General features: G+C 35.0%; 1 protein-coding gene across 1 annotated transcript in view; it reads right to left on the reverse strand.

Annotated features, from left to right (window-relative positions):
• col7a1l (collagen type VII alpha 1-like) overlaps positions 1 to 18,807 on the reverse strand; it is a 116,628-nt gene that overhangs the window by 32,754 nt on the left and 65,067 nt on the right. The window contains exons 73-77 of the mRNA XM_041256244.1: positions 18,288 to 18,332; positions 16,585 to 16,629; positions 15,970 to 16,014; positions 1,543 to 1,572; positions 57 to 137 (exon numbers count right to left, since the gene is read on the reverse strand). Of these exons, the coding sequence (XP_041112178.1) occupies positions 57 to 137; positions 1,543 to 1,572; positions 15,970 to 16,014; positions 16,585 to 16,629; positions 18,288 to 18,332 (246 nt within the window). The remainder of the gene's footprint in view (positions 1 to 56; positions 138 to 1,542; positions 1,573 to 15,969; positions 16,015 to 16,584; positions 16,630 to 18,287; positions 18,333 to 18,807) is intronic.

Genomic DNA, 18,807 nt, shown 5'->3' on the forward strand with positions numbered 1-18,807 from the left:
AGTCTAACCATGCAACACCATCCACCAGTAAACAGAATTAATCTGAGTACACTTACAGCATTGTCGTGCCAGGTATCCATTCTTTTAACTCTAACCAGTCTGTTTGTCATCGGTGCTTCAGTTGTATCTTCATATTCCTTTGTTAAGAAATATAAAAGTACTTTATTGCAATCTGTGATACCACAATTAAATGCATCATATCTTTATATTATTGGCTTGACAATGTATGATCATGTACAAGGCCGTAACCAGCTATGAGTCACCCAAGGCATGGGTCTCAGTTAAAATCATAGTAATAGTGATTTATTTAGGCCCTTTTACATGTTGCTATGCCACAAAATAAAATGCATTTCATCCCTGGTTGTGTGCAGACATTACTTCCCAAGTCCCACTGATATCTATAGCCTCTGTGCTCTTCAACATCTTTACTCTCTATTTACTTATATCGAGTGACTGATGTGTTTAGTAGGCTACTGTCTATATTTCAATTTAAATATCAATATTTAAAATATATCTAGAGTTTCTGGTTTTTGGGATTTTTATTTTGACAAATGTACCTGCCTCTAAATACCTTTCATGCCGACTTTTTTAAAAAGTGAAACAAGATGATTAACTGACTTCTTTCAGAATGTCATTTCGAATGCAGAATGCAAAAAATAAAATGAATGCATTTAAGTAGTGTTCTTACAATGCAAAACGCTTAATTAATCATCGCAATCATTATTAACTCTATTTGACGAGTTTGCAAGGGTGAAGTCTTTGTGTTATGAAACAGTTAGTGTTCTAACTACAATCTCTAAGCAGTGACAGGAAGCGATCACCACTGGGGTTTTAGGATTGTAAAGGTAGAAACATAGTTTAGCTTATTTTCCTTACTTAGCTTATTTAAAGATGCTAATTACATTATTAAAGGCAGACAGAGCTCTCAGAAACAAAATCTGTAAACCAGAAAGCCTAAATATCTCTTCTGGTTTATTTAAGCATTTGACCTTTGCATTTGAAGTAAGTGGGAAACTTCAAGATTTATTTCAGACAGTGCATGGGCAAATGCTTCTGTGATTTGTCATGGCTGGCTATGTCCCTGATGTATAAACCCTGTAAACTTTAAACCATAAAAACAGCACCAAAAACAAAAAAAAGACCCTGCATGATTTTTTCAGGACAGGATGTCTCAGGACTGTTATTGTGGTCTCCTGTTTGTTTTTTCTTGTTTTAAAAGGCTGGATTTGAGTTAAGAGATAGCAATTGTGATAGAAGATTTGGAAGGAATACTGGTGCAAAAAAAAAAACATTCAAATTAGACTAAATATCATATAACCATTCATCCAAAAGCCAGGAATCATGTTGAAGCAGTTCACCATGAAATGTCCTCTGCACAAAGTGTCATCACTCTTGAGGAGGTTTCTCAAACTATTTATTGGTACCTATTTCACCAGGGACATTACCAGTATTTATATATCATCCCCTCTAATTCCTAATGGGGTCTTATTATCATTCATTATTATCAACAGTGAGAAGTCATCATACTCTAATGATACTTACAAAAGCAGAACCATATTCTTCATTGAATACCTGTAGAAAAAAGTAATAGCACACATGATCAAAAAAAAAGTTGTTTTAAAATTGAGAAATCCCTCCTAAATGTGATTGTTACAATACTTTCTCAAGTATATATTTGCAACCTGAGTATGGTGTCCAAGTGTAATATGTATTGAATTCACTGAACATGATTTGCACAGGACTAAAAATCACCACAGGAACAGATGGTTTCTGAATTTTTATCGCCATCTATGAAATTTAGTCCTTGGCGAACCATTCATTTCTTTTTATGCCTGATCATTTCCTCAAGGTCCTCTGATTTTTTACAGGACACCAGGACCTTCTGCAAAATTTCAAACTCAAGTGTCCTGTGCCTTTTTACTCCATAATATAATATTCAAATTGGTATGATTTGTCCTGAGATTCTACAGTTCAGTAAACCGTTACTATTGAGCATAACCAAATTGTGGATGTGCGAAAATACAAATGATAATTGGCGACTCTTAAAAAATGTAAACTTTGAACGGTGCATTTGAAGACGACGAAATGGTTATTCTAGCCTGTGGAAAAGAAGATACAATGAAATTGGTTATTCACACCCGGTTCATTGTTTACAAATCATGAACACAAGCACCTTCTCTTGCTACAACATCGCATTTCATTTTGAATTTACCGAATTTCCTTGATAAAAACTAATCCACGTCCAGGAGGTTATTTGACGTCCTCTGTTTTTGATCAACTGTGAGGACACTTGTTTTTTAGTCCTGTGTGAATCATACTTTAGTAAGCCTCAGTCATGCCCTGATCTATCTACTCTGAACCATTTTTCTATTATGGGGCGAGGGGGGGAGGTAAATTAACATTGCCTAATAGCCCTGCTGTTCAGCTGTCATCCTTCTGTGATATTTGTATTTAATTTTAGTGAGGGGTAAGGTACATAAATCAAACAAATTCTTTACATGACCTTCTGCAGACCCAGCTCTGTCAGCACTTGCAAAGTACAGTATATGATTGAAGATCGCTTTCAATACCTGGGTGCTAAAGAAAACTATTTAAAAAATGCAATGTATCCAATTCTATCCAGGTGCTGGAAAGATATGTTGAAGTCATGATTTAGAACACACCTGATAACCCCCATCGACCTGGGGATTGGCGGTAAGCTTTTCTACTTGTATTTTTGTGCTGTATATATAGTTACTGTATATGGATTTTGTATCAATTTAGGTATTGTTCACATTTATCAGTATTGAAAAAAATATATACAGTATATTTCAAATATGCATTCTAATTCAGTGTTATTATGTCTAATCATATTCTATAACTGTTAATAGTATAACTACTGTAAGAACATGTTTACAGATTGTATATAACCATGAAACACTAAAGTGTTGCTGCTTCTGTACTACATCAAGATAATCTAGTTACATGTGTGCCTTTTGATGAATATTGCTTTCAGACAATACAAATAACCTAATTGAGAGCCATGCTATTCAGGCAGGGTGATACACTCACAATAGATAATAAAAAGAAGCACAGATTTCATCTCAGAGAAAATAAAAAATAAGTGACATGCATCCGTTTGCACATCACAAAGACGGAATCTGAAATAAATTGTGAAAAAATATGTTTGCAAACCATACCCCATTCAACAAAAGACATGTACAATAAAAATATTACTTTCAAACAAGCATTTCTCAGAAAATACAAAACAAAACCTCCTGATAATTCTGCTTTTATGTATCAGCAATTAAAAAAAAAAAAATGAGTAAAAATTAATTCTGTTCACAAAGGTAAAAAAAAAAAAAGAGAGTTTTTTTTTTTTTCAGTTTATGCACGAAAACAAGCCCTGTGCTAATGGGTGTTGTATATTTTCCTTCAGGGTGACGTCAATCATTTAACTTTTTTTGGGTGGGTGTTATTTATTAAACAGATTTATGATTTATGATTTGTGAGATACATATAAAGCACCTGGTAATAATTTCTAAAAGTCATTTTTTTCTTCAGGTTTGTACAGCATTCTGTGGGAATCAATGCAGTGCTTATTGAGCACTGTTGAGGATTTGAGCTGCAGTAGCAAAATCTGAAGATATCTCATTAACAAGAGATGCTCTCTCATCGAGTTTCATCTGCTAAAAGTATGTCTGTGAACAAGAAGTCACCTACATTTGTAAGTAAATGTGTTTGTAAATATATTGTCAAAATCAATTTTACAATAAGTATAGGTAGAGTTTTATACATAGTATTAGTACATAGTTGGTTGCTAATCTGATTATTTTAGGATACTGTGTACATTACAGTTCTGCATGATCTTCACAAAAATATTTTTGAATGACTACAGCAATACTGGCACATTGCTTCTTATTGCACTAAAGCAATAGCCATTGTGAGCATATACTGACTGCAATAATACGGTGCAACATAATAAAAATGTACTTTAAAAAAAAGCATTAACTTTACTGCTGGATAGTTTAAAAAAGAATGAGAATTGTCAGTGCACTATAATTCAATTGTGTTATTTTGTCAAGGAACAGTGGTTCTGTAAATAAACTCATTTAAACTGTGTTAAAGCATTGTACATAATTAAACCATTTACTCTTTTATTTTATTTATTTATTTATTTTATTTTAATATTTTTTTTTTGCATTTGTCCTGTGTATGACTGAGGAAGAGGATTCTAAATCGTGTTAAAAAAAATAAACAAACAAACATTTGCCTGCATCATGATGACAAGAAGAGAGAATGAAGGTGAAGACAAGATTTGGAATTGGATTTTCTTGTAAATGTTGCTGCAGCTATAGGAGGAATGTCCATGTTGTCACAAAACCATAAGTTATTTAGCACAGTAACAGCTCAATCAAAGGACAAAAAATGTAAAAAAGTAACTGTAAATGCAGCCATTGATTTTGAATCATCTTGACTTTTGACAAGTGGTAAGGCATTAAGGGAAGTTGTAAAAGATCCAGCAAATGTATGGCTTGCTACTGTATGCTTATTTATTGCTCTCTGTATACTACTCCAGGCTTTGCATAGGTAGTACAAAGGGAAGCATATAATACAGTTCAGAGAATGTAATTCTGTGCTGTATGATTCGAGACGTTTCCAGGCTACATCAGCAAACTCACTAAATCAAAATCACTATATCAACTCACTTTTTGAACAGTATAATAAACACTGTAGAAAATTACAGCTGTAGGGGTCTATGTCAATGATCTTAACAGGTTAGATCTTAATATCTCTGCTCTTAAACTGTATTAATCCTGCTGGTTTTTTCTCCCAAGACTAATTAACATTACTACATGAAATCACAATGAAAAGAAGACCATGAAAATTCAGGTTGAGAAATTTTGAAGATCTATTATTTAGATTTACCACTGTTTAGATCATAAAGTAGACCACCTGGTTATAATCTACTACAGTGAGCTGTCAAGAGGACTGATATCTCTGGTCATTCCTTAATTGTGGAATAAAAAGATCCTACTGTGCCGTACTCGTTATTTACAGTACAGTGCACCTGTTTATAATGCTGTAACTGGGAGCCATTGTTTGGACACTTTGCCATTAGTGTTCCACCTTAAAATGATAATTCAGGTGGTAATGGAGTGTCACTATGGGCACCTGTGGCAATGTTGCCCCACTCCTGTGTATTTCTGTGTTGTATGTTGCGTGTTGTGTGTAATGTTGGTGTATAGTCATTGTTACAAGGGATGTAATATGGGTTACGAGCACAAGTTGTTCAAAATGTATATTTGTATTTAGGCACGAGGATTGCACAGCACTTCACATGCAGGTAAAATGTAGTAATATGTGAGCACGGGGAATTGCACTTTATTAATTCACGTGCAGTTGTACCACAACTCCAATTGAATGATTGATTAGCAATCGAGTCTCGGTACAGCTGCATAAAAGCAGCATGTTTTCACTCACTCGGGGTTGTATGTTTGGTGAGTGGAGAATGGAATTGGAAAAGGAGGTAATAATAGTGACAGTAAATAATAATATCAGCTCACCGTGTTTGTCTGTGTAGTCTGTTTTGTTTGTCTCTTTATTTTGGATAAAGTGCCGTGTCCTGTGTTTTGTTTGTCTTGCAACCTTTTATTTCCTGCTCTGTTTAATTATTAAATGATGAGTAAAAACAATCGCTCATCTTCACCAAACTCCACCTCTCTGTTGTTTATTTGTTGGTTCCTGGTTCTGGTCTGACGTCACCCACTACAGCCGTCTTTGAGACAGCACCTTATAGCCATTTCTGAGGTATAATAAAGGAATACTTTTCGGTATGTTTAACATGCCTTTGTCAAGGAAAAGTGTGTTTGAAAACAAACATTGGAGGTATTTATAGGCTTTTGATGCCATGGTAACCACACATTTATTTCTCTTTCAATCTAATGTCTTTGTGATGTCATTTATATATAGCTAATGTTGTAACAATCTACCGTTCCTTCCTATTTAAACCTTCAGGCATCATGGTATCTAGTTTATCCATTTATTTTCTTTTATTCTTCTATACTATATTATATTGTGCATTATCTAATTTTATTTTTCCTAAAACCACAAACTTTAGTTCATCCATGGTGTGTCTTTTCCTTGTAAAGTGCTGTATTATTGATTCATTACTTTTATTTTCTCTCTCCTACAGATGTTTTATTACAGGTTGCTATCTTCACATGACAGATTTTTATCAATATATTTGCACACTTTACATGTGCTTTTACTGGTTTCAACGTCCCTTAATGTATCTATGATCCCTTCTTGTGGACTAAAATGTCAGCCAAATTTTCGGATATACTCAGTCCTTTAGGAATGGCTCTTTTTGTATGGATAGGATGTGCAGGTGACATATGTAGGTACTGATGCATATCAGTAGTTTGCGAGTAAAGATCTGTTTTAATTGATCCGTGATCAAGTTTAACCAAGGTGTCTAAGAATTCAGTTTCAGATTTTGTCCACCTTAAATCTACTGAAATGTTAGAGTGGATATCATTTGCTAATTTAAGAAACTGTATAAGAGATTCTTCTTCATGTGTCCATATTCCAAATATGTCATCCACATATCTTATGTATTCTAATGGTTTCTTGTCGAGTTTACTCAATAATATTTCCTCCCATTTGCTCATGTACGTGCTTGCATAATGCATACCTAATTATATATATTGTACCGAGACTCCAATTGAATGATTGATTAGCAATCAAGTCTCGGTACAGCTGCATAAAAGCAGCATGTTTTCACTCACTCTGGGACAATGTAGTTTATTTATTAGTGAAAGGAGACATAATGTAGTTTATTTATTTCCCGGGAGATTGCTACTATTACAGGTCCATTTAAATTCACTACAAATTCTATTCTCATAGAAACTGATGGCAAAACGATCTTGTCACACCAAGTCCTCTACCATACTCTGACGTCTGGTAAACTGACCCATCAGTTGTTAAATAGGTTATATTTGGTAAAATACCATAAAACTGGTCAAAAATGTGTGGTTTAATAATGTGGCCAATACAGTACCAACATTGCTGTCAGTTACAACATTTGTTTGACAAGGGAAGTCAACGTATACTTATTCTGATTTCAGTATATTATTTTACTATAATCAGAGATTCACATAACTGGTACACAGCTACGCATGCGAACCAATAAAGAAAAATGCAGACTTCCATATTGTTCTTTAAGGAGCATAGGCGTACCATCAGTATATTTAACAGAAAAGGATTTTTCAATAAAGCAGCGAGGGTGCTCACGCTTGCAAGGTGAGCCATACCTGTCTAACCTCTGGATTTTTCCCTGAGACTCAGGGTCTCCAGGCTCTGTCAACGATCTGGGAGACAGTTTCAATTTAACTGTACAGTCCCTCCCTGCTAGTGCTATCATTGGCTGCTTCAAGGTGTTAATTAAAAATGGAGATTGATAGATGGAACCACTCCATAAGATCAACAATTTTCTTTTAATGAATGGGCACTTGAAACAACCAGTGATAGCAGGGATCTTTATTAAGCCGTCCATTCGGAGAAGAGGCATGCAGTTACAAGCAGTAGCATTAATGAAGCTCCCTGACGATTCATTTCTCAAACTGAGCGGAGGTAATAGGAGGTGTTGATGTTTCAAAGCCGTTACATTTAAATGTGAATGAATTTACTTAACCATTTTAATTAACATAATATATTTTTCGCCCTCAGTTATAACCTTATATAAATACCGTTGTGCCGTCAAGCTAATGTGTTCAACACTAATAAAGTGACAAAGTGTTTGAGTTTTTGCTTTTGAACCCCTAATAGGTGGTAGGATATTTCAATAAATAGAGAATGAGTGATGATTTGTTAAACATTGTAATAACCAACAATCTGGACTCCTATTTAAACTTTCAGAAACTATTGTTTGACCTGTCGCAGGATGAGGTGGAGCTGGACAGCAACTTGGATGATGGCCCCTAATTTTGGCACGTACCAAACCATTTCTGCTGGCACTCACTTGAGGACCTAATGTTAAAAGTTATGAGAACCTCTGACTATACTATTGCACTCATATTTGGAATTCACATGAATAGACCATCTTAGAATACATTCTCAATCCTTTATTAGACAGTTCCCTTTCAATTCAAAGACAACCAACAACCATACTTTTTGGATATGCCTGACACAGGTCAGGTATTCACTGAGCATTTTATGTCAGAGCTGCCAATAGGCCCCTCCTGGGAGTGAAGTCCTCAGTCTCGCCTACCGAGGGAATTAGTAGTCACTCTGAGGAGATCACATTCTCTTTTGCGTCTCACAATCAGGTAGGTTAGGTAGGTATAAACTGAGTCATTGTACAGCTCTCACTATGATTTTTCTGTTAGTTCCCTTGCAATGTATTGCTAGAAGTTGGCTTGCCACTTCCCCGGAATCAAAAACTTGGCTTCTGAGGTCTGAGCTAGAAACACTGCGCAACTGCACTCCATTTAAAAAAAACTAAAAAACGGAGTTGATGCCGCTGGGCTGACTCGGCCCGCCAACTTGGTGTGCACGGCCTGAAAAAAAAGATCCTACCCTTCAGCTTCTGCTGTATGTGTGTGTTTGTTTTTTCACTGCCTTGCAGTAAAAAAAAAAAAAAAAAAAAAAACATGTGTTTCCTCCACTGGGTCTTATTCCAGCACACTGTAGAGTAGACTCCATGGACACACTGACCCACATTTGGTGTGATCCATTTTTGCCTCAACTTAGTGACCCATGACCACGTTAACCCACCCATCTGTACTTGTGGTCGAAAGAACGGGATTCCACCATTCCGAGAAAGGTTAACTTAGTCAGTCACCTTATCTCCGAAAGTTAGGGGAAGGGAAAAAGACAAGTTTCTCCTTATCCTCTAACTTAAGGTAGACTTGGTGTCAACCCCTCTTAACTACCCCTACTTGCTGGATATGTGTCCAAATACACCTATCCGCGTTCTCGCGACGTGCCGCACTCTTTCGAGACTCACTGTTTCCTTTTCTGGACCCAAGGTTACTAAGCCAGAACTTCGGTTGGACACCTGAACCAGTGACCTCCTGTGTTTTCTAGATGGTATATAGGACTACATAGCTGCCATGTACCCTGAAGGCCCTGCTGTCTGTCATGGTGAAACACTCGATAAATTTACATGAAATAAAGAGGAGTGGCTTTTCATGGGCCCTCTTAAATTCAGGAGTTTCACTGGCACTTGATATTTCATGAGCTAGCTGGGCTACTCCACTACACATACATTCACCAGGTTCTACCAACTTAGGGACTCATTCAGTAAACTCGGTAAATGTCAGAATTACCGCGTGGCAGAGGGAAGCCACACCTTGTTCAAAAATGAACTGGTCTAGCTGTATTCACTAAGCTAATTATACTGCACAAATAAACATGCTAAAAGATTCATTTGCAAGTTGTCACAACGTGCGGAATTCATAGCATAATTCAACACGCGGAATTATGCACTCTGGGGACACACGAGATGTTAAGCCGGCCTACCCCCACCTTCCCTTCTGGCCGCCACTAAGTTTATTACACGTGGCTAAATGACCCTACGTGTCGACTGAAATATACGGGAGACTATCGAGATTCACCATTTGCTAACATACACTTGTCATTTTTCAACCGGCCCATCGTGTTCCAAAACTGCGTACGACCAGTAGACTGCTCGTTCATGGATTTTATGCGTTATAACACTTACTCCCATAGTAATTATATCATCTATTGAGATATATTGATATAAAAGTAAGATGCGTGAATATTAAAAGGGTCTCTAGAAAGAAAATGAGTTTCTCACAATGAAGCAACCAAGGAGGACAGAGTGCCGAATCTAAAGTTTACAGGCCAGGAGCTAAATGTATTAGCAGAAGAAGTGGTGTATACCAGCCTCGTAATCTTCATATATTCCGGACTGTCTGAGAATGTACGAATACATTGGAACTCAATGCTGCTTTTAATCCCAAAATATGAAACTCTTCAGTGTGCTTGTCACACACAACGCAAACAGACTCAGAATCATTCATATTTACATTTGAATATTCTTCCTGTGCTGCATACAGATACTGACATCTGAGTGTGTTACTGTTAGGCACAGCTCCACAATTTGGGATTTTTTTCATTAAAAAAAATTGGTAATTTTTCATTGACCAGCCATTGTATCCATATGTTTGCTGCACTAAAGGCTTCCACTAATTCAAACACGTAGACATTACGTGTTGCTCCACTTTCTGTGCTCTTTTTAAACAATCCTGTGATTGTGACCGGCTTGTTCGGTAACTGTTTTGCCTGAACTTGAAGTTTGATTTTCTAGTTTTTGTGTACAGCTCTGTCAAGATGCTTTCCAAAAGTACATTCTCTTAGATGATCCAAAGACACATTACAAGTTGAGCAAATCAGAATCCCACCATCTGCATGCAATGTCCCCTTTTCACAGCACAGAACGTGATCTTCTGCATTTTTAATATGAATCATACACTGTACGCCAATAAACCAACAATGTCTAAACAATCATTTTAAGCTTCCTGCTCTGAATGTTACGTCATTGTACAGTATGAGGAATTCACCAATCATGAAGCTGGTATTTGTTTGACCCAGTTGTCCTAGTAACCAAATGCACAGCTTTGACGCCAGACTGTACAGCTACTGTAACAATGCTGAAGTTAGCAGGGGAGGTGAAGAGTAATGTAGAATACTGAAAGGAAAATAAAATGTATATTTTTCACGGTAGGCAAATACACGATTTCTGTGGCACTTGTGATATCATGAATTTTCCGGTGCCCTACATATAAGGCTAGTATGATCTTGCTCAATCTGTATCTAGTTATTACCTCCTCCTCACACAGCCCTAGTAACGCCTGCCTGGTCTGAAATACTCTCTCCCTGACTTTTCTTCTCACTCTCCTGTGCAGCTCTTGTGAGGTCCTTAATGTGGTAGATCCCTCTCTGCCTTCATTAGGCACAAGGGTCCTTGAGTTCGCACGCTCATACCACAGCGAGACGTTCCTCATCTGATGTCCGCTCACACTCCATTGCAACGGCTTGGACATACTTTCCCAAAAGTATGGTTGTTGGTCGTCTTTGTATTGAAAGGGAACGCTAGGTTACTTACTGTAACCCTGGTTCCCTGAAAGAGAGGACGACCAAGAAACCTTGCAAGGTCGCATCACTCGCATTCGCGGGTTTGATGCAAAAGAGGAAGTTGGCTCCGCAGAGCGACTACTTATTCCTTCGGTAGGCGGGACCTAAGACATCACTCCCTGGATGGGCCTATCGGCAGCTCTGATATAAAATGCTCAGTGAATACCTGACCTGTGGCAGGGATATCCCTGAATGTATGGATGTTGGTCATCTTCTCTTTCAGAGAACTGGGGTTACATCTGTCACCTAATGTTTTTTCTAATAACTATACTAAACTGCAATAAGGCAAATACTGGGACTTTCATAGCACCCTCACTCATGATGTGTGCCATGTATTTAACACATTTATTTTAAGTGTGTGTAAATTAATAGTTGATTCTATTACACAGAAGCATGTTGTAATAGAACTACCTTCAGAAGAAATGTGCCAACAACAGTAAGCAGTGAGAATGAATGTGATAAAGTTCTGGAGGGTTGTCAGTATCTTTAAAATACTGTACGTGTGTGAAATACCTTTTATATTTTTCATCATTCAGAGTTATCTGAATCCAACAGCTGTAAATTTATCATTGAATCATTCAATTTACTTACGTTTTACTTTAATTATGTTTGTCCTTTTTATTTAATGCCAAATTAACTTTTATGGTTAAGCATTGTAGAATAAATACTCGGACTCAGTTCTTTAGAAGTGGGACTGTATTTTGTTCACATGCAAGTGAAGTTTAAATACAAAACACAGTTGCATATTTCACCAGTGAAAAGAGGTCATAAAAATGGTAATACATCATTTAAATTGGCTGTTTATAAAGACTTTATAATTTATTTAAAAAGTTTAAAATCAACTTTTTTCATAAGTATTAATAAATAAGGAAAATCTTCATACAAATAGAATCCATTATAAATTGCTGTCATGCCCTGTTAAAGAGTAGCACAGAACCACTATTAATGGATTTACTTGAAATATTGAAATATCAAACTCTTTAGATTAAGTGCATTTATAATTCAGGTTTATTATATTTTTTACAAAAAAAAAAAAAAAAAAGATTCTACAAAGGTGTTTACATATTAATTAATACAGATATACAATTTAGGACATTTTTAACATTGTGTTTAACTTCAAAACATCTTTCAGCTTCTAAAGCCAAGCTTCTGATAATCTTTACAAACTGTCAAAGCTGTTAGCACTTTTCTACCTTCTTGTGTATAAATCGTATTCGACTTATATACACGTACAATTAGTAGATACACATGACAGTAATAATTCAGCTTTATTTGTTTGAATGTTTATGTAAAACCCCATTATAGACAAGGGGTGTTTAGGTACAGTATGTCAAAGCATCTACATGTTTTCTGTATTTAAGTGGAGGCTGATGGCCTTTTAATAGCAAAGAAAAAACAGCTTTCTGCATTCTTTGATGCAATTAACCAGGCAAAGTGTGTCAGTGTATTGTGTGGAATCAATTAATCCCTTTAGTTTAATACTGGATAAGTGCTTTAAGGCAGCCTCCATCTCTTCAACTTTAACAACTTCACAGCTTATTTTCGCAGTTCTTTGGAAGTTTTTAGCTTGATTTTTTTCAGTGTGAGGTTTAAGAGTGCTCCTGTGTAAGTTAAAGAAGAAAATAGATTTAGTCACCTTTTCAAAGAAATGATTAATCAGTGAGCGTGTCACATCGTCTAGCAGAGCCTCATATATATATATATAATATATATATAATATAGAATATAACTATAGATGTCTATATATATAATTATATATATAATATATATATCAGCAGTGCAAACACCAATATTAAAGTACATTATAATCAATGTAATGCACTTTACCCAAAATACTGTACAAGTAAATCAGATCACAAAAGCCATTAGCCAAATTACATAATTGGGCTACAGTACTATTCTGAGTTCTTGTGCATTTTATGTAGCTATTAAACTTAAGCATCGTCAGTTGAATAACCTGGACTTCTTTCGTGGATTGACGTTGCTTGGTGAAAATGTGTCCATATGAAGATTCACCTCTTTCAGCATCTACAGAATTGGTAACTGCTGGCAAATATATTTTAATCTTTCTCCTGCATTTCTCCAAAAATCTGTCAAAGAAATTCCATTCCCGTTTTCTTTTGCATATAGCTGATATCCCTCCATTTCTGATTTACAGTGAGCATCAAACCCTGGAATATAATCTAACGGGAGGGGTTCTTTATCCAAACTACAAACAATCTGTGGGTCTAAAATCCTTACTGCCTTCAGAAACTTGTGAGCTGGTTTAAATAAAATGTGGTTTTATTCTGCAGCAATCAGGGCTGCAGCAACTCGTCGATTTTTATAACATTTTTGTGGAAAGTTTTAACACACTCTGTTTATTCTGCCATCTGTGCTGTGCAACTCTAATGCCAGTGCTCGGTATGTATGTATTAATTCTGCAACTTTATTATATATTTGATGAATTCTAATGTTACAGCTTTACAAATAAGTTGCACCCATCAGTGTGCAGCACACCAGGTGCATATTGCTGACTGCAATCTCTCAAAGAAATGCTTTTTCAGTTTGTTGGTGCATCTATTTGTTCTAAAACAGCAAGTCTCGAGGTAAGCTGTTTCTTTAAAAACGCAGCAATTTTTAGAACAGCAAGAATTGTCCCTCGGAATCTGGGGGTGTTTTCTAATTAGCCAGAATTGTATGGGTTGATTACGAATTATTCTTTTGATCAGTTTAGCTGGAGTGGCTACACGAACATTTGAAGGTTTAAGACTGAATTGCAGATTTAAAAAAACAAGTCGTGAAAAATACAGGTCTCTATCCAATTGCACTGGTGAGGAATGTATAAGATTAGTAAAAGCATTCATAACAAAGCTAGTAATAGTGCTTAGTGTGTTACTCTGAGCCTTGTTCAGGGCAGAAATGAACAAAGCAAATATGATGCTAAAGACTCATGTGGATGAAGTCTATATCAGTGAGTGGATACTCTATGTTAAATAAAAAGATAACTAAATAAAAATTTCCTTTGCACACGATTCTTTGTTAATGGTGCCTGTACTATTTATGCTACAGCATGTCAATGCATGTACACACTAGGCTATACTGTTTTAACAATGATCGTATGAAATATATTAAATACTTCAGCATATGACAACACCTTGGAGTACCATAATTCAATAATAAAACAGCATTAATCATCGTTACTTACAAACATGTTAATAAGGCACTAACACTCTTGATAATGGCTTGCTTGCCAGTAGCTTCCCTTAGGTATGTAGCAACATACATCCTTTCATGGCTGTAAATCACCATGACCTACATCCACCAAATGTACTGTACACGCAAGTGTGACAGATGGACACGGTTCTCGCTATATCCACAGATTCCAATACTCTCGTAAAACCCTAAAATGTCCTATCTAATTTATTATCACAATTGGATAAGAAGTTACTTAGTACATATCAACGTATTCACTATAGTATGTCCCTGCCACTAGGGGTATATATTCCAGTGGGTATGATAGTGTTTTTATAACTATCAAACAGGTTTAAATGCTGCTTTAAAAGGACTGCTAGTGACACAGGTTACACCTTCATAACATAACAGGTACAACCAAAAAGGCCACCAGCTAATTGTAAAATGAATCAATGTACTTAGGCCATGCATAAACTAAGAGCATATGCAGATTCTTTCACATACATTTACAAAGCAGGCATGCAAATGTAGATCTATCTACAGTCCTTTGTTAGATGATACAGGAAATGTAAAGCCCAGTTTATCCCAATTTAACTGGGGAGTGTATATGCATGGGCCCTAAAGGTCAAAAACAATAAATAATCAGCAAACAAAACAGCAGTTCATCAAGCAATCCATGCAACTGTTAGCAGCCTGTCTCAAACAATTCCATCAAAATGTCTTTGCTGGTCAAAATAACCATCTACCATGCTCAAAGCGCAATGCATCTAAACAAACACAACACGTTAGTTATAGAAGGTAACAGTAATTTCATACAGAGCCTACCTAACTACAAAAACAACAAATCACAGAAATGTGCAGGTCGCTCCAAAGAAAGTTGCTGTTTCCCGTTTACTATTGACAGTGTGTTATCTACCCTGATAAAAAGATGCACCAATTACCATGGATTGTATACGCTCTGTCTTTAATTTATACTGGGGTTCATAACTTTCAAAAACACAATTTATACTGGGGTTCATAACTTTCAAAAACACAATGATCCAGAACATGAATGAACTCCTTGGGCTTGAGTTATTATTATACATAGTACAGATATAATAACAGCTGTGCTACACTACTTTTTAATAACGCAACTATAGCAGGGCATTCACCTAAATTACATCCGGACTAAAGCATGTAAAATTAAATTTGCACAATAAGGTACTTACTGTAGTTTTTGAAGGTCTTAGCAAACCAATGTGTTTTAAACATCTGACAATGCTAGACTATCTTAATGAATCCCTCTTGATTGCTGTTTTGATTTTTTTCAAAACTCGAAGATATTGACAATGGAGGATTCTGAGGATTTATTACTCTATATCTACATCCCACTGTTAATCCTGCAGGATTATTAGGAACACCACTGGTGTTTAGTAGAGAAACTTTTTTCACTATCTTTCAGCAACTAGATTTACATTTAGAGAAAGACACATGGGCTTCTATAGATTCTAATGTTCCATGATGGTTTAAATTAAATATAGGTGTTCTGTGTTTTTTTTTGAAAAAGGGAAGGTCTACTAGACAATACAACATTTCAAGAGGTCAACTTCTGCACATCCCTAACCCTGATTTAAATATACTCTAGTCCTTTGTAAAAAGTAACTATACTCAGACCTTATCTTCATGTGATTCTAGAAGTTCCTCCATTTTGAAGTTCTCCTAGAGAAACAAAAAACAGTACAGTAATTTATTTTAAAATGATATGCAAATGGATGTTGTTCTCCTCTTACAGCTGTAATCTGGTGATTTTTGATCATTATTTTTTTGTACAGTAGCTTGAGTGCACAGAGGTTGTATAAAGCTCACACTTCACCTCTCCTCATTAACCCCTTTCATCATCTCAAAAGGGAAGTTTACTGGCCTCATGCATTTGCTCTTGTTCATTAATTGCCCTTTGTTGCTCATTGTCAATGTATGAGTAATCAAGTCATTATTATCTCTCTATATATACACTGTGTCTGTTTACACAGTAACAGATCGCACAAAGACTATTTTAATTATTCCATAATCTTCTCTTCTCTAAAGTACACATTCTACCAATTAACACTTTTGGAACTCTTAGTACAGCTAAACTATGAGACGTACCATCTCACTCCATTTGAAACATAAAAACAGCATTCACCACACCCATAAGGATTTAATTGGAACACAGTATTTTAGTCATTGTTTAATGTGTTGAGTTTTTATGGAGATGTTTGTTGAGCAGCTGCGCACACATACATAACTTACCCCAGATTCTAAAAGCTCCTCATTATATTCAGATAAACTTTCCTCCTTAAAACAAGAAAAGAAAAAAAGTCATTCCTGGAGTAAAATGTAGACTATTCTTTGTGTATGTAATTCAATTTGTCTTCTAATTACAGGTTATGTACAATGTCTGTCATATATCACTCCATGGACCTGTCCTGTCTTGGTTTATTATCCTTTGACAATGTTTTTTTTTTTTTGTTAATAAACATTATGTCATTTTATGTATTTTTCTGATATATGGTTCTGAATATATAGTATATATATATATATATATATATACACACATATACACACACACACACACACACACATATATATATTATATATATATATATATATATATATAGAATATATATATTATATTATTATATATAGATATATATATATATTATACATACACATACACACACATATATATATATATATATATATATATATATATATATATATATATATATACTCAATTTACGATCGGATGAGATATATATACGATATGCTATATATATATATATATATATATATATATATATATATATATATATATATAGAGAGAGAGAGAGAGAGAGAGAGAGAGAGAGAGAGAGAGAGAGAGAGAGATAGTAGATAGATAGATAGATAGATAGATAGATAGATATGTGTATGTCTTTTTTGATAGATTGCATTGTTGAAAAAATATATTTTGCTTTATACTATATATGAAATAAAATGAACTTCTTGTATCTTAAAGGGTACATAATACCTTTTATTTTATTTTTTTACATTTTGACCACTTTTTAAAACTTTTAAATTGCATTCCCTGCCTCAAGATGGCTTCACATGTACCTGCATGGTCCTCTCAGAACTACATTTCCCCTCATCCTCCTGCTCACATATGTAACCGAGATGGACTTACAATACACACACACCTTAAGTAGCAACACATGGGAACATGTAACACAATAAAATAAAAAAGATCCTTATGTACCCATTAACATCCACAATAGCTCACTTATAAAAACACAATCGCCACAGCATTTACAGACTTAAGCATTTATGTTCTAAATGTAGTAAAGCACTTAAATAAGTGCCATTATGCTGAATGATTGTGTTTATTAAGTTGAGTTACCTAAAACTTTTAAAATTGTGAATTTCATTCATAAAGTGAAAATACTTTAATGTACAAACTTAAGAATACATGCTTTATTCATTTCTCATTTATCAAAGATTTAACAGAATATTTAAACGCGATCAAGCCCAGAGTTGACTGACACTATGGATTATATAGTGTTTAGTTGCTGTCACTGGGATGCTTTTAATTGCAAGCAAACCATGCACTGTTAATTAGGAGAAGGCTGATTATGGTGGCATCTCATAAAGGTCAGATCATTTAATACTGTCATGTTTTAAAAGGGGGCAAATAATTAACATGAACCAAAACCTGATTACCTATACAATGTATGAAAGTGCATACAGTGTTTTCATTATGGTAGGTTTAGAAAACAGTTTATTGTTCTCTGCATTATAACATTAAAAACCACAGAGAGGATATTAGTTTGTCATGATTTCTTTCAATTTATTTTCTATTAATTCTTACTGAAAGTGCTGCTCACTCTAACTTTGCCACTTTCTGACTAGCTTGTGCCACCATTTCTTAATGACAGTAATTGGGTAAAACTGCATTCCATTGTAAGTTATGAGTTTACCATATGTGATTTTTCCCTTTTATTTCTCCGTGAGTTTCCTTTGCCCTGTTTAAGAATTATAAAACAAAAACACAATGTGGAAAAACAACATTGATTAAAAAATGAAACCGATCAAAGTCTCATTGTTATGTTTTTTTTTTTTTAAATTCAGTTATGTTTTTTTATAACTTTTATGGTTTATAATGCATTTAATATTGCAGCATCTGTTTATCTTTGCTCAGTCTTTAAATTGTAATGCATAAAAAACTTTTAGACCTTTTTCAATATTTAACAGGGTAACATTCCAGAGAGTCCTATTTAGTTTTTTGAAGGATGGTGGTATTTGGATCACTCTTTTTTAAACAGTATTACTGTATAGCAGGAACCATATTAAAATGGAAGATGCATTTCTTTCACACAAGTCCTTGCAATGATAGCTTCAATTAAAATACAATATGTGTGTCATTTTCTAAAAGCCATGTCTGTCTATGTATAAGTCTATACTGTATACTCTATACAACTGACACATATTTACTTTTGT

Source organism: Polyodon spathula, chromosome 7, assembly GCF_017654505.1.
Source record: "Polyodon spathula isolate WHYD16114869_AA chromosome 7, ASM1765450v1, whole genome shotgun sequence".
Classification (NCBI taxonomy): Eukaryota; Metazoa; Chordata; class Actinopteri; order Acipenseriformes; family Polyodontidae; genus Polyodon; species Polyodon spathula.